The sequence below is a fragment of the Podarcis filfolensis genome (genome assembly GCF_964270895.1).
Source record: "Podarcis filfolensis genome assembly, chromosome: 11".
In the NCBI taxonomy this organism is placed as follows: Eukaryota; Metazoa; Chordata; class Lepidosauria; order Squamata; family Lacertidae; genus Podarcis; species Podarcis filfolensis.
The window spans coordinates 23238977-23263567 of NC_139613.1; the positions used below are offsets into that span (position 1 = coordinate 23238977).

At 45.5% G+C, this 24591-nt stretch overlaps 1 protein-coding gene and 1 long non-coding RNA gene across 6 annotated transcripts; one reads left to right on the plus strand and one right to left on the minus strand.

The window, feature by feature from the left end:
• Window positions 1-801: 801 nt before the first annotated feature.
• Window positions 802-10834, minus strand: PLK2 (polo like kinase 2). Its single transcript, XM_083576152.1, has 14 exons — window positions 9934-10834; window positions 8619-8726; window positions 8315-8431; window positions 7960-8089; window positions 7576-7663; window positions 6803-6898; window positions 5779-5977; window positions 5534-5681; window positions 4861-4958; window positions 3894-4017; window positions 3213-3453; window positions 2984-3113; window positions 2774-2884; window positions 802-1568 (listed from the first exon to the last, which is right to left on the minus strand). Exons 1-14 carry the CDS (start codon window positions 10174-10176, stop codon window positions 1377-1379), a joined length of 2025 nt encoding a protein of 674 aa, XP_083432278.1. The 5' UTR covers window positions 10177-10834; the 3' UTR covers window positions 802-1376.
• On the plus strand, window positions 10748-22965 carry LOC310744700. 5 transcript variants are annotated; one of them, XR_014539671.1, is made up of 4 exons: window positions 10748-10887; window positions 13729-13812; window positions 14151-14270; window positions 22255-22965. It is a non-coding gene; the product is annotated as an uncharacterized lncRNA (long non-coding RNA). The 5 variants fall into 5 exon arrangements; XR_014539672.1 differs by lacking the exon at window positions 14151-14270; XR_014539673.1 differs by lacking the exons at window positions 14151-14270; window positions 22255-22965 and adding an exon at window positions 18549-18722.
• The last annotated feature ends 1626 nt before the right edge of the window (window positions 22966-24591 follow it).

The following is a 24591-nucleotide window of genomic DNA, read 5'->3' on the forward strand; positions in this document are numbered from 1 at the left end:
CAGAAGTCTGGCTAAACCCTCCGTTGGCCAACTTGGCATTTTCAGGAAGCAAGGTGAATTCAAGGTTTTGTCACATGGCTAGTTTTCATGCTGACCAAAGTTCACCTAGAGATCAGCTGACATCAGTCCCCCCCCCAAAAAAAGGCTGAATAGAACCATTACAAAACACCCAACACCCTGTGCCTTGTTGGAAGGCTGATGGGAGAACCACACTTGCTTGAGTACAATGGTCAGATGTCTGCAAGAGTTTACAAGCCAGAAATTCTCCTTCAAGCCAAAGTAGTAGGAAGAAGAGAGGTTTTTATGCTGCAGAGACCAAGGTAGACTTGGATATCATTAGAAAATTTAGAGGACCTTGTATATTTAAAAAAGCCAATTTAAACTCTGAAGGTAACACTAAGGCAGACATTTAAATAATATTCAATGCAATCCTATTATCTACTCAGAAATTGACCCTACTGAGTACAATAGACCCAATTCCATGTAACCAAGTATTAGGATTGCAGCCTTGGTCTGTGGTGAACAGCATCAGTTTTTAAAAGTGTCAGGCTAATCTACGAGCCACATCCACCATGGTTTGTATAAATTGTGCAAAAGCTGGGCTGTTATCCAAGCAGATTGCAGGCTCCTGCAGGCGGAAAATAAACCACTGTAAACGCTGATGGAGGCCCATTCCACCTCATCAGAATGAGAAACCAACTATATTGGACCTTGAACCTCTTCTATCTTGCATGTTACTTTTACCAGTTAGAATTAAAACCAGAGCCCAGAGGGAAAAAAGGCATATACTGTAACCAGTGCTTCAGGTTTTTCCCACTCTTTATTGCCAACAAATGTATATTTAAAATCACGGTTGCAAAAAAATGTATGTAATAAATACTTCACTTTAGGCTGTAATAAATAAAAAAAAATATTAACAAGGAATGCACTTTGCCAGCCACAAGTGTGATCAGTTCTTGGAAGAAATAAGAAAAAAATGTATGGCCATAGTTCACAGTTAAGCAGCCACAAGCTGCCCCAAATAGTTATTCGACAACAATGAGATTGCCCTCCCTCCCAATTCCTCAAGTGTTATTCACAGTTTTAAAGTCCTCCATCAGAACTGTTCTCTGCAGAGCTTCAAGTCCAACTCATATCTTTCAAAAGGGAGTGAACCAAGGGAAGCTACACTCCAAAAGAATTCCTTGTCACACCATTAATCCACCAAAGACGGCTGCAGTAGGCTCCATGTCTGGTACCAGCCCAGCACATAAGATATTTGTTCGTACCAGTCCCTACTCCTCACTCATCCATCAACATACTAGCTTTTTCCAACTGCCTCCACTGTAGACTTCAGTGAGAGAAGTCCTTTTGGTTTTAGAAGAGTTCTTTTTAATTTAATTGCATCTTTGCAACAGCATATTCAACGCATATTCCATTCGCTGCTTTAGATCCAGGGAACACCCAGACATCAGAAGGGTCGTCAAGCGAAACGTTGTCGATAGCCTATCTTCATTGATATAAGTAAGCAAATATTCCTCATTTTGGTTGCATATGATGATTTTTGTGTGGTCATGGTAGAAGTTCACCTGCCAAGGAATTAAGAGGTGCTGTTTAATGCAATTGTTCCAACCTCTCTATGCACATTTCATGGCACTGCTTTCAGTTTTTGGCAGTGCTCTACAAGTATTTCGTGGACAGAGCCTTCCTTTACAGCCTAGATTAGAAGCATAGTAAAAAAGCCTTTGCTCATGTGCTGCAGAATATTAAATGCCTAAAAGACAAAGCATCTCTTTGACTCTAAGCTCAACAGGGTCTTAATCAATCAAGATCACCTGCTTGAAGACAAAGATTGCAAGCCTTAATTTATGAAATGGCAAGTCTCCTTGAAGCAGAATTTACTTCTGCATAGCACATTTAAAGGATGAAGCTGTTATGTATCCAAAAACACCCCTTAAGGAATAAAGGTGTTGTTCATCTTTAGTTGGTAGAGGCTTGTGTCCAGAATTTGAGAACTAAAATCACTGCAGACCTCAGGTAGCTTGAGAGCAGAGGAACACAGAAGGTTCTGGTGATGTATAGGAAGATGTCTATTAGACCACAGGCTGTTAACCTGTGGCCATCCAGGTGTGTTTGACTAAAATGCCTGTCAGCCCCAGCTAAGATGGTCCATAGTAAAGGATTGCTGCTGTAGGCTAGCCACATCTGGAGGCCCACAGGTTCACCAACCTCTTACTGGATCCTAGTGCAGGCATAGGCAAACTTGGCCCTCCAGATGTTTTGGGACTACAACTCCCATCATCCCTAGCTAACAGGACCAGTGGTCAGGGATGATGGGAGTTATAGTCCCAAAAGTTTGCCTATGCCTGTCATAGTGTGCCTATGATGTCTTGTTGCTCCAAACCCAACAGGCCCCCCTCCGCATAATAGACTAAACCAAGTATTACAGATGATACAATATCATGTAACTTGTCGAAAGCCCATTTTGCATCTGTGTACACTTCACTTTTGGCCTTGGGATTTGTGAAAGTAGCACGTTTGGCCCTTCAAACCATTGGGTTCCTCATCTTTCACGGAGCCAGCTGAACAATAGCTTATTAACACTATTTATGATAAGTTACTATTGTCATCAAGTTGCGACAAGCTCCTTAGGTTGATAACACACTGTGTAAAAATAGTACACTCGCCATCTTCAGATCTAATCCCCACTGATTCCAGATAACAAGCCCCTACATGTTTTGAGCAAGCTGCATGTGTGGGTGGGCGGAGGGAGAAGAGAGAGAAGAAACTCTACCTGGAAGGTGCCATCATTGAAGAGCATCATCAATGCCTTGTCAGATTTCAACCACTGTAAGAGGTAAAGTCTGGGCCTACGGACATCTGTTATACTAGGCAGATCTCCTCCCTGAAAAGGAGAACACACAGTCTTGGTTAGAGCAGAGTTCATCAACACACAGGCTTTTAACAGCAAAGGATTCCAAGCCTTTTCATCCACATCACTTACATCCATGAGATTCTCCTCCATGTAGTGAGAGAAGTACTTCAAAACAGTTACTTGACTGATGAACTGTTCAGGGGCATCAGGAGCGGAAAACACGGAGCACTGACCAAGCTCTGCATAGTAATGGACTGTTCTGAAGGTAAAAAGAATAATAATAATATTAAGTTCAAGTAGACACAGAAGAGGAAAGCGTCACGTGACAACTTCGTTGTACATTGGGCCAGCCACTTACTTTTTGTCTGGAAGAAGACTCATGTGAGCACCATTGTTGAAGAGAACGCCCACTGTGTGATCCGACAGCTGGTAACCGAAGCCGTATTTATTTGAGTAGTCCACCCATTTTGTGACCCACTGGAAAGACGCAGCCAGTTGTTCTTTGGGAATGTGGTCAGATTCTGGCATGTTCTCCAGACAACCGCGCAACACTCTAGCCACAGTGTCAGCTACGCTTCCCATAGTACTATCTTCAAGGCCTGGGTGAGGGCAAAGAGGAGGGAACGTTACAGAAACCACATGCAGAGATGTCAATGAGCCTACCTCCTGTACATTATTCATTGACCTATCATCTCAGATTATGCCCCTAAAAGGCGGTTTGGCAATTTCTGCTACAGAATTTGTACTGATGTTCTCAGAGTTCCCAACAGAAAGAGAAGCTGTAAAAACTAGGTTTTAAAAGGGCTTGGGGATTTATCTGCACTCCCATCAATTCTTGCAGTTCTTTGTGGGGAGGGAAGACATAACAGTCCCACAGACTTGCCAACCAAATTTGTAGGTTTTTACTCTAGATTATTTGCTTGGCCAGTTTGACATGGGAGGAAGAATGTTTCTTTCCAGGCCTTAAATCTTACATTCTTGCTTGAAGTACAGACTAAACACAGAACTGTCTACTTAACGCCATGTGCATCATACTTACATTCGCTGCTGCTGCTACAGCTTCCCAACGTCCCCCGAACTATCATCCGGATAGCATCTCCGATTTGTTTGGTTTCTGCTAGCATGCCAGGTTTGGCTACAGTGGTGCTGGGAGGCTGGATCTCCTGAAAAGGCAGAAAATACCATGTTGTTGCCAAGGATCATCAAGGACAGATTCTTGTGCAATTCATGATCATGTTTCAGATTCCATTTTGCAGGTACCCTGGTAGCTAGGCCTCACTAGCAAGGTGCTTATCACTGTGATGAACAGGATACATGCAAAGGGCTTTTGTTATTGCCCACAATGATGCAGTGTGTACTGTACATGCCACACAAACTGCCTTTGAGTTCCCTTTCAGGGAAGGCAAGGTCAGCTAGCATCAGGAGGTGGAAGACAGATAGGACCTGAATTCATTTTCCCCCATGATAGCAAGCTTTGATTTCCCTTCACTTACCATATTTTTCGCCCTATTGGACGCACCGGCCCATAGGACGCACCTAGTTTTCAGGGGGGGAAATCAAGGAAAAAAATATGATCCCCCCCCCGCAGCAGCGGACAGGCTGCACGCAGCCTGTGCGCTAGTCCAAGACCTTCTCCCTGCTTTTGCGGGAGGTGGCGGAATTCCCCCACATGTTGGAGAAACATGCTGGAGATTGCAAATGCAACTGAAGTTTCAGAACTGCTGGCTTATCCTGAGCTAAGAGTCTTCCTAAGGAAGAGGAGGGGCAGCTGACAGCATCTCAGGATTATGCAGTACAGAGACACACAGATGCTGGATGATTTGCACTAATGAGTCCTGGAGTCATAGAGACCCTGCACAGATGTCAAAGGCTATGACAGCCATGTCACAAGATTACGCTAAGCTTCCTGAGCTCTCAAGGATTTTGCTAGCCACTCGTTTTTACTTGTGTTCAGCAATACAGGCTACCCTGTTACAAAAAAACCCCCAACCAACCGAAATACATACCTCCTCTGGTCTGTGTTTCAGGGGTTGCTGGGTTATTGAGGTCTTTTTCAAGTCATGTCTAAGCTTGTATATTTCTTCATCTTCTTTAGCAAGCCGATCTGGAAGGGAGAAGAAAGCCACAGAAAATTTAGAGGGGTTTTCCTATCCAAGTGCACATGACTGTCTAGTACACAATACTTCCTGCCTTGACAAGACATGCAGTCTCTTCCTGGAGCGTTGCTTCCTTTGTATGTGCCTGATCTCACAGAGCTGAACATAGATCTTATATTATAGAAAGAGTTGGTAGACCAGGAACTGCAGCAAATAACCGGCTGGCTTCAAAAACCAACAGTGATGCTTTAGCAGCTCTGCATTAAAAAGTTCAGCAGTGTGTATACACAAAATGTGAATCTTTTAGAGGTGGCAAGAGATCAGCAGTAAGTATTTGTTACAGATGGGCAGAGGATGGATTGGGATCTACTCATAGATCTCTGGGTGATTCATAAGATAGATCAGCAAGTTTTCGGATACTGGATTACTTAATGATACAGCAACAACAAAAAGGACTTCCCTCTCAAAAAAGATGTGTTCTTTTGTACTGATGACTTAGTAAGAAACGAAATTGATCGTTCCAGCCTGAAGTCTGCCTACTGTAGTGCATAGATAGTAGCCAGGTATGAATATATCTGCTTACTGTGTGTGTCAAAATATCTTGCTTTTTCCTTCTTGCCCCCAAAGAGAGCTGCAGCTGCCTTCTTGAAGAAATTCTTAGCCGGGCTTGACAAATTGAAGTCAGGAACTGTATGACAACAACTAGCTGGAAGCCTCTCTGGAGTGAAGCCCTGAGGAAACAAGATGTACAAAAACCGGCTGTCAGCTTGCTGTCAGCTGTAGCTCTGAACAGAAGTGAACCAAACCATGAACAAGAATGCTACAAACCAGCAAGAAGAAGTCGTGTTGAACTATGTCATCTAAGCTGGGGCGGTCTTCCGGGTTTTTCGACAACATGCTTGCAATCAAGTGCTTTGCAGGAGGCAGCAAAGACGATGGCAAGGAATATCTTGCTTCCCTTATACACCTGTAAGTTTCCTTCAGATTGGTTGTTTCAAACGGAGGCCTTCCGAGTAGCATTGTATACCTGTTGGAAGAGGAAGTATACAATTCATTTTCTGAATCATTGCCAAGAATAATAATAAAAAAATGTTTATAAGAATGGGCCTCAATTTAAGTAGTCTTTAAGCAAAAGCATCACCACCACTGACCATTACTAGTACTGGAAAAGGTTATGTCAGCTAAGTTTTGTAAGAAGGGGTTGAACTGAGATCAAGAACATGCCACAGGTCTGTGTAAGACCCAAGGATGTGTGGGTTTGGTAACCAATGCAGATTAAGCATCCCAATATCAAGGGGCTGCAAGGAGTGGGAAGTGGTGCTGGAAAGGCCCATAGCTCATCAGTGGAACTGTTAAAGACTCTGCATGCAGAAGGCATCCCACCCAAAGCCTTTGAGGAGCCTTCCAACTAGATGGGCATGACATCACCAGGCTGAAGGTGGACCTTAGACTGGTTTGACTCAGTCTAAGAAGACTGCCCACACATGCAATAACATCTCCTGGTGAGATTGCTGGAGAGTGTGTTTAATGTGATTTCAAAGGGAGGAATGAGGTCAGAAGGTGAGGCTTCACAATACCTTGCACTGTTTTTTGCCCCCATATACAACTAGCACAAACAAATCTTATTGTGCAAAATAAGCCAAATCTCCAGAGTTGTGCGTAATCTGAATAGTTACAGGTCACAGGAGAGCAACTTGGGTAAGGTCCTTGTAGGTTACATAGCCTAACCTCCTGCTCAGTGCAATTGCTCAAAGAGATGTGCTGAAGGTCTGCTTGAAGACCTCAAGAAAGGCAAAGCCCACCCACTAGTTACACAGTTGTAGACAAGACCAGACACCAGCTAAATACTCACATAACACAGCCCAAGGCCCAAATGTCAGATTCACAGCCATGCCCTTGTTTGTTCAGAACTTCTGGGGAGAGGTAATTTGGTGTGCCACAGATGGTTCTGGAAAAGACAATTGAATGAGGAGTTAAAACAATTAGCTATCAGTTCAACAACAGTTAAGACTCTCTCAAAAATTCAATGTTTGTCATACACTTTAGTGAAACCAATGCAATCCAATCCCAAGTCAGTGCATTTTAAATAGAGCATTAGTTTGGCCTCCAAAGCTGTATGTTTTTGTTAAATACTGTACAGGTTCCACCTTAATTCTTTGCTATATGCAAACAGCCTGTATCTGCCTTGCCTACAGAAGGCTCCAAGTTTAATCCCTGGCATCTCCAGGCGAGGCTATGTGAAACCCCTGGACAGCTGCTGCCAGCCAGTGCAGACAACAGGGAATTACTTAGACAAGTGGTCTGATTCAGTAAAAGAAAGCTTCCTATGTCCCATGGTGGCAACTCACCACCATTAGCTATATAAGACTCCCCCCCAAAAAAATGTGCATGGGCCTGAAATAATGGGGGTTGCTCACAGGCAGAAGAAGCTGACCCACTAAACTGTTACAAAAAAGGCCATTAAGAACACTGATCAGCTGTCAGATATCCTGGCTTGCAAGCCAACAATTTAAACGCATTATGAGAGCCAGCATCTCTCACTGCTATACATAACTAGAGATTACAAATCCCAAGGCAGTTCTGCTGTATTTAGGTTGCTGCTCTCTTTCCTTCTCAGGTCCTTACCTCCTCCTGTGCTCCAGAGGTTCCAGCCTTGCTGCCAACCCAAAGTCACCCACTTTCAAGTCCATGGAATCGTTAATGAAAAAATTACCTGCAGGCGCAAGGCAGAGAGGAAGAGGAAACATGGTGAGTCCAATTCAATGTCATGACGTGTTAGACAAGTGCTGACTCGCGTCTAAAGAAGGCCAGCACATAGCTGGTGCTTTTGTTTTTATGAATGAATACTTAGCGCTATTACTCAAGCACTCCAAGACTCCACTGCCAGACAAGCTGATCCCATTCATTAATCCCCATGAATTGCAGTTTTCAAACAGCAGTTCGGTCTATGAGAAAGGAAACTGCTCTTTCAACATCTTATAAGCCCAGTGTCTTGGGAGATCAACATACCTAGCTTCAGGTCTCTGTGTAAGATCTCCTGTTCGTGAAGGTATTTTAATCCCGACACAATCTGCCTGAGGTAGTATCGCACTTCGGGTGCCGTCAACACCTTCCTTGCTTTCAATATGTGAGCCATAGACTGGTGAGAGGAAGGAAAGAGAAAAACCCACAGGCAAGGTCACTCAGCTGAAACCACACGATAAGCATTAGCATTATGAAAAAAGCTGAGGGGTGGGGGTCAAAGGCAAGGAATTAAGGGCTGCCTCAAGAAACTATGGACAATACCTTTTACACATTAAACATTTTTACACTATCGGCCGATTCCATGTAAGGGAATACCGGATTTCTCCCCATGGATGCTCACCCTTCGGCTGCAATACTCCAACAGAATGTAAATGTTCTCTTTGTCCTCAAAGTAGTGGTAGAACTGCACAATGTGCCTGTGGTTGAGCATCTTGTGCAACTCGATCTCTTTATCAATCTGGAAGAGGAGAAAAGGGCACACACAAATGAGAAGCAGGTTATTACTGGCACCTCAGTATCCACATGCCACCTCCGTGGGAAGAGGCAGGGCTTGTATGACAGCAAGCCACTGCAGAGGGAGAAAGGGAAGGGCCACCCAAGCACATAAAGAGATTCCTGAAAGGAGCGTCACAACACATACACACCTTTTCCCTTTGATGAGGTTTGGCTACTCGGCTGTGAGGAATGATCTTTGCAGCATAGACTTTGTTTGTGGTCAGATCCGTCATCTCGTAGCATTTTGCAAAGCCGCCCTGAAGAGACAAGGCAGAGCAGAAGAAGCACATTAGACGAGACAGCAGAGAAACTCCCCTCCGCCTCCCTCTTCAGGGAGCGCAAGTCAAGCAGGAAAAATCGGAACTACCAAGGGACCATGACTGCAAAATAAAAAACGGTGACAGTCTGCAGCTAATAGACAGTCTGCAGTGTGCTCTCAATTCTCACTCTTCACTAATCAAATTAATGCAGAGCTTTGGGTGCTAAAGAGAGCCCCCCAGGCAAGCTCTCTCAACCAGCGGTCAAAAATATGCAACAAAGGTACAGACAAATGCCTGTAAAATGCTTGAGGTCTAGCAGCTTAAACCTGTAGCGAGAGGACAAAACCCTCCCCAACCGCCTCATGTGTGAAGCAGGCAATTCTCCTACAGATTCTTATTTTGTGACCAATGCACACACATTTATCCATTTTTGCCACAAGCGCTCAAGAGGAAAGGCACAGCAACCGACAGTTTTCTGCTGCATGTAATTGGGAGAAGAACAGCTGACAGACATGTACATTAATCACACAGGATAGCTGCCCTCCCTCTCCATGCAGCTATCCGTGTGAAGCCTTCTGTCTTTTGTTTAGCAGCCCTTTAAGCCTGGCAGCTTATGCATGCACCAGCCTCCACAGGTAACAGCCTACTTCGACAGGTGCCGTAAGTGATCCACAGAAGTGATAAAACACAAACGATAAAAACCGAGGGGGCTGCAAATCAAGCCAGCAGAACATAAGGACTCAAGATAGTGCAGCACAGCCCCGATGAATGGAACACTGGGTGTAAAATGCCCTCTTTCTGAGAAGCAAATATATTTGGGATTTTGCAAAGGAAGGGAAATGAAAAGGCACGATAGATGGACCGGGAGGAGGGAGGAGAATGCTATTAATTATAAATTATTAATTGTTATTATTTTATTTATACCCCACCCATCTGGCTGGGTTGCCCCAGGTACAGAATGGGGGGGGGGGCAGATCAGACCGAGAGGCTCAGATTAGGGAGGGCGCCTGCGTGCCAGAAATGCCAAAACGCACTGGCAACGCCCCCCCCCCCGACAAAATCAAAATCAATCGATGTTGGGTGGGAATCTATGCGCCCCCCGACCCCACCCCGACGTTACAACCAGCTCTGCACACCAGTGACAGATCCACGAGACGTGTCCCTAAAACTGCCACTGCCGCCGCCGCCGCCGCCGGGCATTTACCTTTCCCAGCACCTTGCCGCGGCAGTATCGCCTTCCCGTGGTGGGGTCGGTAATAATCCGAGAGATCTCGGTGGCCGAGTGCGGGTGATGGTGGTGCTGCTCGGCTGCCGACTCCGCCGCTTTCTTCCTTCGCGACTCCCCATTGCAGGACTTGCCCAGCGCCTGCTCGCCCATCTTGCCGCTGCCGCTGCTGCCGGCTGCTGTACTGCCCGGCTGGTAAGCGATAGTCCTCAATAAATCCATAGCCCCGTCGGCAGGCTTGCCCCGGCGAAACAAACCCTGCTCCAGTTCCCAGCCCGCTCCCAAGCTCCGCCGCCGCTGCGCCGAACGCTCGCTCTGCAAAACTACGACCGCCTCCACGGCCTTTTATAGCGCGGGCAGGCGCCCCGCCCCGCGAGCCCCAACGTCACAATGCTCCGCCTTCCGAAGCGCAGAGCGGCCTATGGCGGGCAGCGCGTTGTCCGGCTGGCCGCGCGGGAGACCCGACGGAACGCTGGCCGCGACGCGCGTTAAGCAGCACTTGGGAACGCGCGCCCGCCGGAGCCTTCAAAGCGACACGCCCCTGGAGGAAAGAGGCCTCCGCGTAATTGCAACCTCGAACGACGCCCCTTCCCAGTCAACGCGCGTTTCCTTAGGAGTAAGCCACGCCGCCGGACCTCTTTCAGAGGAAACACTCCAGGTTTTCACTGCGGTCGGTGAGCCACAGTACAACCCAGCCGCGCCAAGGCCGGCCAGCTCCTGTATAACCCTTTAATGTTGGCCCGGCAAATGACAACGCAGCCACCGGATAGAGAAATGGGGACCCCCAGCCACAACGGCCCCTGGTCCCTTTGTTCCTTTGAAAAGCTGCGTAGCAAAAGTCCAAGCCGGCACCTTGCCTGCCATGGCCCCTGCAAGCCGCCTCAAGGCCCGTGGGGAGAATTCATCAGCTCCCTATATGGAACAATGGCTTAGGTAGGTTTGAGTGACGTTTCAACAGGGGTAGGGGAGGGATTACCCTGAGCCCCGCCCCACAGCTGCGCTCTCTCTCTCTCTCTCTCTCTCTCTCTCTCTCTCTCTGATTAGCTTTCCTTGCAATTCCTCCCTTCACTTGTTTTAGAATACAACTCCCAAAGAAGGACAAGAATAGCCCTGGTAGCAGCTATATAAGCCAGCTACATGTACTCACAGTGGCCAACCAGACACCTGTGGGAAACCAGCAATCATAGCTGTCAACGTTTCCCTTTTTTAAAAGGGAAATTCCCTTATTCCGAATAGGATTCCTCGCAAGAAAAGGTAAAAGTTGACAGCTATGCCAGCAAGTGGGACCTGGGTGCGACAGTGGCTGGGGCTTATGGGAAGTGTAGTCCAAATCAAGAGGTAGGTACCAGGTTGGTGAATGTGTTAAGCCAATCCTGCTCTCCCCTTCTTCCTTGTGTCTACTGAATGGGAGACCCTGGACTTCTGGCCCTGATTGCGCCATTGACCTTACGTATATATGTCATTCCTTCCTTTGAACGATACCTGTCCGTGAGACAACCCATTAAAATGGGCCTCCTTGCATACACGTTTATACACACATGGTGTCCCAAGGCTTCAATGGATAGTGCGGATGTTAAGCCAAGATACACTCTGTGCAGGCCAGGAGCTTGTTTGTGTACTGAAGGTGCCCTTCAACACACCAAGGAAGGGCAACAGCTGCAACACCGAGGGATAAACTCCAGGATTAACATCCCAGGTGCCGAGGGAGAGAGACGAGATGCCTTCATTCGCTTCCCTCATTTTCTCTCCATCTGGTTTTCTGATGAACAGCCCATGTGGTGAACACATGCCAGGCTTACGAGGCCCAAATTAACGTGCCTGAGCCTTGCAGCACTGATTGCGATTTGGGATATGGAGAAGAGCAGCATGGTATCCATGTCCTACGCTAATCAAGCCAAGGTCATTCAAGGACAAACCCAGCCTGGTGGTCCTTCCTCTTGGACCAGGCACTGCCTCCCTCTTCTGTGATGACAAGGAAGGAAGGACATTGGCAGTGGCACCGAAAAGGCAGTTTTAAAAAAATATCAAAAGTGGAATATTCACATTTCCCTTCAAGCATGAAAATGGAGGTGATGGGTGGAAATGCCACATGCTAAGAGAGATGTAACCCGCCCCCCGCCCACCCAGCAAATTCAGCCCTTTCCTTAAAAAAGAGCATCCCTTTTTTCTTTGGAATCAGACAGGTCACAGTTCCTCTATAAAAATTGCCCCATTCAAAATCAGCCATCTCCTCGGGACTCTTGCTAATAAAACTGGATGTCACTTGGTTGGAGGGGGCTAAAACTGCAGGGGGGTGAAACAATTGCAGGGGTTCAGCCTGACAAAGCAGTGGCTTAATAGAGACCAAGTGCAGCAGAATCACCTTCTGCGCTCTGTCTCTGTCTTGTGTCTTACTGACAGATCTCCTGGACTCAGTCTCTTGGCTGCAGAAGCTCTGCCAATCAGCAGTCCCCGAGCTTAAAGATCTAGCTGTTGCTAAGTGGGTTACCTGCTGCAGATCTGGGATGAAGCCAGCGCTTCTTTCAGGTTTGGAAGAAACCGGCAGTGACCTCTAGCGGCATATGCTGTTTAGTACACATGCTAGTCAGGGCAGCAGCGTCCTGGGAAACTGGATGATATGATCTAATGGCCTGGCAAAGCCAAGAGGCCAAATTACCAACTGTGGCATGATAATTGCTACTTATTTGCCCTCGATCTTGCAAGGATCTACATGTGAAAAAAAATAAAACCCAACCCTTGCCCTTGCTTCCCAGCCACCGACACTGTAGGTTGGATGACTAGGCAACATGGAAGTTTATTTTTAATCTTTGGTCCAAGCAGGTGGAAACCCAGCTTGCACACCTAAATTATGTAAATCACCATTGCTTAATTAACGAAGTACTCAAATTGGGAGTTCTCACTTCTCATGGGAACTTGGCAACCCAACTCATGTGGCATGCGGAATGTGGCCGCCATGTTGCTTTAGTGGTGATGCACCAGGGTATCTGTTGCGAGTATACATATGCGCTGAGATAAGGAGCGATAGCTGCCGGACTTTTGGACAAAGAGACAGTGGTTATGGGAGGAGGAAGGAAGAGGCAGAAGTTGGGCTAGGACTGGAGAGGGTTGTACCCTTGTGGTCCTTTCCAAATTCTATGATTCTGTGACTTGATCAAGTTCCAATTCTGGCTTAGACGTGAATTTCAGTGGCTGATCTTGACCCTTTCATGTGTTGTGGCAGGAACTGCTGGCCCTGATGTTGTATCCTTAGGCTAGCTTCTCATGTGCATAGAGTTTCCATTTGCAGACACACCTCCGTGCTTAACATGTGAAAGGGCTAGTCCAGGGACACAACATTGGTTGGAGGCATGGCCAGTGGTGTGGATGCAATGCATGAGAGGGCCCTCCACACAAGTAACACATGCATGTGGCTGATCTCTTACCTTAAACTACATCGATGGGGATCTGCCTGCACTAAAAAATTAAAGCAGTACCATGCTGCTTTATACAGGCATGACTTCTCTAAAAGAATCCTGGGTTCTGTGGTTGGTTAAGGTTGTTGAGAGTTTGTTCGGAAACCCCTGCTCCCCTTCCAGAGCTACAGTTCTCAGACTGGTTTAACAATCAATCCCTTTTCCTTTGGGAATTCTACACCCATGAGGGAAACCCTGGATTTTCAGAGTTAAAAGATGAGAGTCATGTACTAGAGACGTGAACTCCATTACAAATTCCAGAATTGGGCCATCACGAATGATGATGACATTACTAATGCCTCTGTCTTTGTGATGTCAATAGAGATGTATGTGATCCTTCTTGCCAAACACACAGTGATCCCTCTAAGTTCCAGAGCTGAACTACCAGAATCGGCAGATCAAAAAGGTAAGTGCGGTTTGCCTAATCTTGGCCCCATGTCAAGTTCCCTACAAGCAGGACTGGGATGAAAGCAATGACGCTTATTCCTTCTGCATCATGCAAATTAGCTCCAAGACACAGCAGGAAACTTTGTATGGCTGATATGGCCGTTCTACTAAGATTTCCTTAGAAATATGTTCAGTGTGATCAGTTTGGCTTATCCTCACACATGTGTTGAAGATTCAAGTGCTAGATATAAGTTTTTTTAAATGAGGAGAGGTACGGTAACTCGCAACTTACACACATTTAACGTGTGTCTTCAGCTTTACATCAGCATCAAAAAATATTTTTTAAATTGTTTAAAGCGGGTGAGCGCCAAGGAAAAAATGACTTCGGCAATCCCACCTGTCATTGAACCCAATTTGTTTTGGCTATGAATAATTTTGCCTGTATGTGCTACTCCTAGAACGTAACCACCATGTAAGGTGAGTTGCCTGTACATTTTAAACACAGAAAGTGTTAAATGTCTTTTCACTGATATCAGCCAAACATTGCATAGTATCTCCCTCTTATCAGAATATCCTCTAATAGTGCACTGAGCCAATGAGTGCTGATGGCTAATTGGCTTGTTTGGGGAAACCCCTGGATTTTCAGAAGTACAAAAATCTTTTTTTAAAAAAAAAAAGCCTAAGGATGCAGCCTCCTCGCTTGAACAACTAAACAGCCAATGAGCACATGAGATGTTGAGTGTCAATTGGTTAAAAGGGGCGGGGCAGAGAAAAGGAGGAAGTGTAATGGAGTGTTCCGGGAGAGGGCATGGCTGGCTGGAAGTTAGCAACCCGGAACGGAAACATGTTAGCTAGGAGATACATATATGCTGTTGTAGCATGTATTTTTTAATCACACTGGAAGGCACTTTTGCATATTTCCTTAGACTGATGTACTGGAGCATATTTAAGGCACATGGGTAAATTTCCAGAATGTACAGTGGTGTGTTTGAAGTTACATATCCATCCATTCCAATGGACCCATTCACCCACTGCGGCAGTTTACAAGAAGACAATCTCTATTTCCGGCTAATGCCCCCATAGGGGGGAAATCATTAAGTGCAACAAGAAAGGAGAATGCTGAAGTTAAGAACGCACAATCCTCATGCATCGAGTGTTTTAAGATTGCCAATTCTAAGCAAATAAGTAACAAATCATATGTCCCACAATGTTCAAACTGGAATGAAAGAGAAAGGAAGGAAGGAAGGACGGAAGGAAGGAAGGAAGGAAGGAAGGAAGGAAGGAAGGATTAAAATCAGGGGGACATAAGAAGAGCCTTCTGGATCAGGCCAGTAGCCTATCTAGACAAGTACGCCGTTACCAAATTGGCCAAACAGATACCTATGGGCAGTCTCCTCTCCTGTGTTTTCTAGCAAGGGGTATACAGTGGCACTTTTGCCTCTGACATGGAAGTAGAACACAGCCTGCTGCCCAGCTTGGAGATGCAGGAAGGTGCTTAACGCATTTTAACTAATCCATGGGTAGGCAAACTAAGGCCCCAGGGCTGGATCAGGCCCAATTGCCTTCTGGATCTGGACCACGGACGGTCCAGGAATCGCCACGTGGATTGCCAGCATGCACATTCTTTCCCTCTCCCTCACGTGGCGGCGGTGGCGCCTCCTCCCTCCCCCCGGCTTCTCCCCGCCCTGCCTAGAGGAGGAAGGGGGCTGGGCTGTGTTGCTGCCAGCAGCAGCAGTGCTCGAGCAGCCGTCATTTTAAGCAGCCCCTCTCCGGAGCCCTTTCGCGCGCCACTCATCATCCCACGCCAACCCCTGCTGCTCACAAGAAACAGGTAAGCAGCCACTGGGGCTCGTGGTGCTCTTGCATCATTTCCACAAAAAAATATAGTCCGGCCCCCCACAAGGTCTGAGGGACAGTAGACCAGCCCCCTGCTGAAAAAGTTTGCTGACCCCTGAACTAATCCATTCTAAGTGATGTTGAGCAAGTTCCCCAATGTTCTGTTCTCGGCTCTGGCACCAAAGCTTCTTACCACGTTTTCTGTGCCACCTAATCCTGTGTATGCTGTTCCTTTACTCATGAGGCCTTTGTATTCAGCTCTTCCGCAGGTGGACACAACTTTGGCCAGTTCTACTATCTCTTCGCTGCGAGACCACATTCATCCGGTACTATACCAGCTGCACTGGCTCCCGGTGGAGTACAGGATCAGGTTTAAGGTGCTGGTTTTAACCTTTAAAGCCCTATACGGCCTAGGACCCTCGTACCTACGGGACCGCCTCTCCTGGTATGCCCCACAAAGAAACCTACGGTCTGCAAATAAAAACATCCTGAAGGTCCCAGGCCTCAGAGAGGTTAGGCTGGCCTCAACTAGAGCCAGGGCCTTCTCGGCTGTGGCTCCAATCTGGTGGAACGCTCTGTCACAAGAGACTAGGGCCCTGCGGGACCTGACATCTTTCTGCAGGGCCTGCAAGACAGAGTTGTTCCACCAGGCCTTTGGTCAGGGCGCAGCCTGACTCCCTCCTCTGGCAACCTGCACAGAGTTTTGCTTAATGGCTGCCATCAACTTGATTTTAATTAATTTTTATAATGAAATATTTTTAGAATGTTGGTTTATTTGATTGTTTGATTATTTGATTGTTGTTAGCCGCCCTGAGCCCAGCTTCGGCTGGGGAGGGCGGGATATAAATAAAATTTATTATTATTATTATTATTATTATTATTGAGCACATCTTTCTGGAGCTCTCATACAGCTGGGAAGTTGCTCCTTGGGGAAAGAATTTTCCGACACTTTTTCTGAAAAGTTCCTTCCTTCCTTCCTTCCTTCCTTAAGCTCAGATAAGCGCTTTCCTAGCCTCCTGTGGTTCAGATATGTTAGCATTGCCCCTGTTATTTTGAGAAGAGGGTGCCTACACTGTGAAAAGATGGAAATAAACGGAGAATGAAATTACACCTTTTATTAGACAAGGGGGAAATCGCTCAGACTGATGCCTAGAAAATGTGGGCCAAGCAGAAAACCACTCACACCCATGCTTTCTAGGCACGGGAGAAGAGAAGTGTGGAGGAGCCCTTATTCAAGGCAACCACCCTTGCTTTCCTTGTTCAGAACAGTTGGTTTCATGTACATTTATCAATAAGCTGTCTTGTAGCTCCTCCTGGCGGCCGACTCACATAATGATATCTCTTCAGCCTGCTGTACTACACTGTATTTAAACTGAACTGTTCCATCTGTACCTCACTCCAAAAATATTGCCATTTGATTTTTAGAAGGTTCACGTTGCCTGATATTTTCAAATTGTACTTATGCAGTTTTGTAATTACTTTTTAATACAAAACATTCCTGAGCATGCTGCAATTTTCTTTCCCACTCAAAAGAAGGCGTCACAAGTTTAAGAGCTGTACATCTGGCCTGAGCCGAATCCTTGATCCTGAACCAAATGAGGTCAATTTGGAGTTTGTCCAGAGTGTGTCAGGGCAGCCCCAGATCACCTCAGGTTGGGTCCACCCTGTGCAATTCAGGGCTGTCAAAATGAGGGGCAGTAAGGGAGAGGAGACTACGTAGACAGAGATTCTCGCCTGTACTTCTTTCCTGCCTCTCATCACCACTCTTGTAATGTTTAATTAGGCTTTAAATTCCTAATTAGGGCTGTGCAAGGTCCCCAATTTAGTTCAGGGGCCAGGTTCAGGGTATGTTGGTCTGGCCCTGATCAAAGCCCAGTCTGCATTGCCAAACTGAGAGTTGCTTGCACAGCTCTAGCAGAAATGGCTACATTCAGTTACTTAATTTTATTTATTTTTATCGCGATTATATTCAGTCTTCCTTTCCTCCAAGGAGCGCTATTCACTAGGCAGTACATTTTACCTCCTGCACATTAATCTACATTCCCAAGGATGCTGCAAAATTCATCCATAATATTCCAATTTGTCAGATGGTGGTAATATTGTGTAATGACTTACCCAAGTCAGACCTCTTCCACACACTGCAGATATTTGGATGTGGGAGTTCAGTGCTTAATTTCCCTGTTAATAATTGCTTGGGGGGGGATCAATCTGCAACCCTGTTAAACCTAGAAAACCATGCAACCAGAATACTGTCCCACATTTTGTTGCATGGGGGAACATTTAAGCTCTCCCCTTTTAGTTTTTGTTAGCATAATCCATGTTGTTCAGAACACTGCAGTGAGAATGAAAAACACTAGAAGGGATAAGCCTCAGCGAATGAACTGCAAAGGCTTCAAGGAAGACACATGAGTGGCAGATGTCATAGCATGAGACCCAGCAAGGAGCTCAGGATCTTGCCTCAGTTCCAAAGGTGGACCATTGTGTCTGCACATCATTACTGTCCTTTGAGAACATTCATAAAGTAGCCAAGTGCTCAGCAAGGAGATGGTGTCAGGGCACTTTGGAAAGATGCCTGAATAGCCAATTAAATGAAAAGAATTTATCTGCTGCAACAGATGCTCCGTCGCCTTGGCCTTGCTTGCAGTTTGACTGGGCTGGGGAGGGTTAAAGAAACAGCCATCTGCTAGTTTGCCATGTCTGTGAAAAATGGGAGATAATTTCCTTATCGCATTGAACATTAAGAATAGAGGCAAGTGAAAATGAAGAGAATGGCAGAACCTGCATTGAAAGTATTCCCCCCCCCCCAGGACAAGGCCCATTAAAGTAGAATGGAGCCTATAAAGAAAGTAGAGGGGCTTATCAATGATTTCTTTACTTTTTAAAATAATCAGTAATGACTTCATTTTTTTGCCATCCCAGGCAAATGCAGTGGACGACAGAAGCAAAAACTGGTTTCTTCCACAAGCCTTCTATTTTCATATCAATTGAGTAAGCAGTGAAGATTTTACAACCATACACCTGCAGCCCACTCCTGTGTTTACTTAGAAACAACCTCCGTTTAGACAAATATACTTTCACTCAGTGTGCTTAGAATTCCAGACTAAAGATGCTATTAATGGCAACTCCTACTGGATCAGAAAAGGTGGGGTCATTTTAGAGGTACAGATAAAAATCAGTATCTGGCTGAGTTAGGCAGAGGGCCATAGCTCAGTGGCCAAGTGGTTTGCTTGCAGAAGGTTCAATCCCTGGCAACTCCAGGTAGGGCTGGGAGAGATGTCCCTCTAAAATCCTGGAGAGCTGTTGCCAGTCAGCGTAAACAATATGGAGCTAGATGGACCAACAGTCTGACTCAAGTAAGACAGCTTCCTGGGTTCCTAATATGTGCGCTCTTTCAACTATTGTTGTGTAGCATCACAGCCTTCGGGGCTTGGCCATTCCAGCTGTTGGCTGTTTTCCTGAGTCATGCAGCGCTTTCACCCTCGAAATCCTAGGGAAGAAGTAGACTCCACACACAAGACTTTGAAGATGACTCTTTGCTTGCAGAATGCCAACTATTAAAAGCAGTATCATACATATATACCGAGTCCAATGCAATGCTTTTCATTCTCTTGAGCCCAAGAGAGGGTCTTCTTGGTTCTTGCTGCTAAAACCCATTTGAAGCAGTCCCTAAATTATAGCTTGTCTGTCCTCACCAACTCCTCCAGACACAGCGTCTTCACACTCAGCAAAACAACAGTGAAACAGCCAACCTCCATCTCCCACCCTCTCCTATCACTACCTAAGACACACACATGCTCACTTTTAGAGGGAGTTAACAAACTGACGAGACAATGATTCGGCATTTCTGTGACCTTAATTGGAGTCACAAGATCTTGCAGATGTTACAGTCCATTACATAGGTTTTCAGGGTGGATGGGACCAATACAATTTATTCTTTGTAAAATACATGTTCTAACAAATACTGTGCAAATCCCAACACCAGCTACTTGTTGGGACATCTTGATTGCTTCCATCCAGTTCTGAAAGTCTTGTTACGCTCTTGAACTCCTGAATGGCGACTTGTGAGCACTGAGTCTGCTGCTAAATCTGTACCTCTTTGTTACTTACAAGTAAGAGCCTCTGTCTGCATCTGTTGGGAAGAAGCCAGGTCACATACGTACCTTGCAAAGTTCCTAAAAGGATTGTAGAGATGATATAGGTGAACCAATTTTTTAAAGCGTGAACAATTTAAGTGCTAAAGTATATACACGCTAAGCACTATTATCGCACTGGTTATGTCTTGTTAAAATTAGACCATTTAAAAAGACATCCAAGAAACCTTCTGATATATTCTCAGCTGAAATAATAATTCTCATCCTGGCTTGTAAACGGCAGGGCTCTTCAAAGTTCAGATGGTTGGATTTTTACAGAACAGCTGTGCAGCTGTTAATCATTTGTTTCTGCAGAGTCTAGGTGTCCTCCCAAAGTGAAGGAGTCTTATCTATCCCAGGGCTATCACATTCTCTCAAACACTCGGATTGCAATATTTCACCCTTGGGAAAATGTGGGATCCATTATCTAACCTTTTAATAATAATAAAAAAGCAACAAAACAGCAACAAGACCTCCAGCTATGCCAGTTTATATACATACACACACACACACACACACACACACACACATATATATATATATATATATATATATATATATACACATTGAAGTCTGTCCAACCAACCGAAGAATGCACATTTGTTGTGCTTTGTTTTAAAGCAGCGAATGCAGACTTCTGCACTCCCTGCAACAATGCAACTCCCCGTGCATTATATTGCTGTGAATTTGGGTGGGGGGATAGGCTATATGCATGAGCCCCCTTCTAATTCCTGGATCCAGCACATTCAGTTCCTGGAATAGCCAGGCTAGCTTCCTGGTGAGTTAATGGCCCTCTAAGCACGGACCATTAAGGTAACAAAGGAAGTGGCTCTGAGACAGATTTCAAATGGGTAGGGGCTCCTCCCTCAACTCACTGGTAGTTAGAAAGACAAAAGGCTGGAGTAGAGATATGTGAGAGCTAGGAGACAGAGGCTGCAGGCTGGGCAGCTGAGAGACAGCGCCATGCCTGACTTCTGCTGGAATCCAAGTCTGTGGCTATGGGACAAGCAAGACCCTCCTGGGTTGTTAATGCTGTGAGCCCCTCCATCGTATTTCCTAGTAATGCAGGACCAGAGCACCTATGAAGATATAGTGCTAGGCAAACCACCTATTGATCTCTTTTAAGCCAAGCAGAGTTAATCACTTTTAAGTCCCTTTTGTATCGATGTGAGTAAATTAAGCACATGCTTAATGCTCCCATTGAAATCATTCAGGCAGCACTTAACTTTGGCCCTTATTTTTAAAAAAATCACTTGGAGATTTCCCATGAGTCAGGGACAGGCAGTGATATATTTGCACTCCCCCCCAACCTTCTGTTTAATGCCCCTAGTTGAAATCCTGGGGCTTTTTTTTCTTCCCTCTTTGCTGCATTAGGCTCCAGTTTTATAATCACCCCCTGAAAAGGATGGGTTTCCCTTCCTATCTTTCACTCTGGATTCTTCAGCAGTGCAGCTTGGGAGATGCCTTTTATTAAAGTGAGTTTTTTAGGGCAGGGAAAAATCTCTGGAGCTTGAAGGAACTCAATTGATTTTTCCACTCCTCAAAAGAGTAATCGTCAAAGCCTTTAAAAGGGGGGGGGGGCTTGGAAAAGTAATGCAAACTGAAACACCAGCAAAATCATAAAACCAGGAGGCCTATACATCTTCCTGAGCCTATTTGAAAGACTGAGCAGCCCTTAATGAAAGATGCAGACTGACTATTACAGATCAGCCTTCCACCGCATTCTGAAATGCAGACAATGTTGTCCCCTAATTGTGTTTAATAGTTAAGACACAGGTGGAAACATGAGAAATAATGCGTAGAAAGCTGCATTTGAATTGCTCAGAAGCAGAGAACAAAGAAGAGTGGAATATCTGATGAGAAAAGAGCTGTCATTATTTTGCAGCTTTATAAACTACAGCCGAAAGCTACCAGAGTGGTATACAGTAATATTATTGTTATTATTATTTATTCAATTTATATACACCCTTTGTCCAAAGATCCCAGGGCGGTGTACAACATTAAGAACAAAAATGCAGCATCATAGTAAAACCATAACTCCCAGTTTACGCGGGGATTATGTTCCAAGACACCACGTGTTTAAACGAAATTGCATATATTTGAAACACCAGTGAAAAGTCCTGCAAACACCCTGTTCCGCCCCTGTCCTGTTCCACCCCTTTTTGTGATGTTTATGTCACATTTTCAGGTCACTTCCAGGTTCGGCACGATCACACATATTTTGAATGCACATTAGCAGGGGGGGGGGGTTGCCTGTACGCAGTGTAATAATAAAATAATAATAACAGTCCATCCCTGCCCCTCACACATTTAACAGGCCATAGTTTACTTAATGGCCAAAGACCTGGGTAAAAAGGAATGTTTTCACCTGGGGCCTAAAGACATGTAATGATGGTGCCGGGCGGGGGGCTCTCTGGGGAGAGCATTCTGTTAAGTTGTGGGTGAACATATCAGACGACACAGCGGTTCTTCAAACAGCTCTTGTTTATTCACAGGCCAAAATAGAACCTACTTATATAGAGCTCAACTACAAGGCAACAGTAACAATTTTCTGTAACTATCCAATCACTGAACGTCACTTTCAATTCCTTATTTGCATATGTGGACCTGAGTGAAAACTATCTACAGTATCCCCCTACTGGCCCAGGGTGAGAACTTCAGTACATAACACATTTGACACACGGGGGGGCCACCGCAGAAAATACAACAGGTAACAGACTCATAAGACTTTTAGAATGTTGTGAGCTTCAAGGAGTTAACACTCTGTGCTAAGTGGAAATGGACCTTGGCTAAAGGTCACAGAAGCTTCCCACCATGCCTGAAACGGCTCAGGACCACAGAGCCTCAAGCATTCTCTCCCCTGTGCTCATCATCTGCCGCCTTTCTTCGTCTGCCTCCTGCACTTAAGGTCTGGAGGGTGACAACATGATAATGGGCCTTTTCTGCGGTGGCTCCCTGCCTATTGAATGCCCTCCCCAGGGAATCTCACCTGGCACCTTCATTGCATATCTTTAGGCGCCAAGCAAAGACACCCAGACCTTTGGCTGATTAATGTTCTATGGCTTTTTAAAATGTGTGTATGTAGGGGGGCGGTTATTGGTTTGTTTTTGTTTTATTATGTATTTTATATTCTCATTTTGTATTTTTCTGTTGTGAACTGCCCTGGGATCTTCGGATGAAGGGTGGTCTGCAATTTTAATAAATAATAATAACAAAAATAATAATAATGTGGCAGGTGAAATGAGCCTCTCTTTCTCATTTTGTAGCCTGGAAACACAGCGAGCCCTTTGCTGAGCTATAATCTGCCCTTCCTGTGATGCCTCGTTCTCTATACTGCTGAGCTGATCAGAGAATACATCTCAGCAGTGGGCAAACTGTTACCTCTGATCAGCTGGGTAGCGTAGAGAATAGAGTTTGCTCCCCATGCTGAAGGGAAGTTACAACTCAGCAGCTGGGAAAATAGGGTAGGGGGCAGATTGGAAGGGGAGGTCCTGTAGGGTTCATCTGGCTCATGAGCCAGGGTTTCCCCACCCCTGGTTTGGAGAATGTGCAAAAATATAGGTGTAGATAAGCCCTCTTCTCCCCATAAGGAAAACACTCTTGTGATTGCATCGTCTCCTTCATCAAATCTCACATTTATAGATCAATATTATTGCCTCTCCAAGAAAATATCATTCAAAGCTATGGCTACCTTGGTTTTAAAAGATAGAAAGCTTTCTGCTGTCTGGAAATACAGAAACAGAACTTCGGGGAAGCTGGTGAAATTGGGTGATAGATCATTATATTCTGTCACCCTAAAACACCCTCTCCTCATTTCATTTGACTGAGCTTTGGCAGCAGTAATTGGACATATAAAGCTTTCTACCTGGGAGGCGTCAGATCAAATCCAAGCCAAGTTGTTTAATGTCCAGAAGTTGTCATCTCACAGCTGCTTGCTAACCTGTGAGAAATGGATGTGTGGCCTCAGACTAGCACTTAATTGGACACCAGGAGTGCTGATGCAAAAACTGGGGAAAGCAGCAACAATTCTTACTTGGTAATTAATTTGGGATGGCCACTGAGCCTTTGATCTGGTTTTTGGGTGGAAGGAAGACAGATGAAGTGTTTACGGAGAAAGTGCAGCACGTTCTTCACCTCTGGTATAAACCCAGCTCTGCCATTTGTAATCTCTGAAAGCCCATCTTTGCAAGTTTGCAATACGGTTCAGTAGAACTGAGCCTGTTGGATGTGGAAGGCCTCAACTGACTGGTGCCAATAGTGACATTATTAACACCTCTCCTTCAATCCCCTCAAATGTTTTGTGGCCATTTTAATTTACTTATTTTTCAATATTTTCAGTGTTTTAAAAAAGAAACCCAGAAGGATGAATGTTTAAATGATCAATAAGTGCACATATGCCACTTTTAAAGCAAAATGGTGCATGGTCCATCAATCGTGTGGCCAGACTCAACTGATGTTCAGCTTGCTAGCAGTGGTGGCTGGTGTCTATTCTAGGTCAGACCACACCTAGAATAAGGTGCCCAGTTCTGGGCACCACAATTTAAGAAGGATATTGACAAGCTGGAACATGTGCAGAGGAGAGCAGCCAGATGATCAAGGGTCTGAAAACCAAGCCTTATGCGGAATGGTTGAGGGAGCTGGGTATGTTTAGCCAGGAAGGCTAAGAAGAGATATGATAAAAAGGTAAACGGACCCCTGACCATTAGGTCCAGTCGCGACCGACTCTGGGATTGTGGCGCTCATCTCGCTTTATTGGCCGAGGGAGCCGGCCTACAGCTTCCGGGTCATGTGGCCAGCATGACTAAGCCGCTTCTGGCGAACCAGAGCAGTGC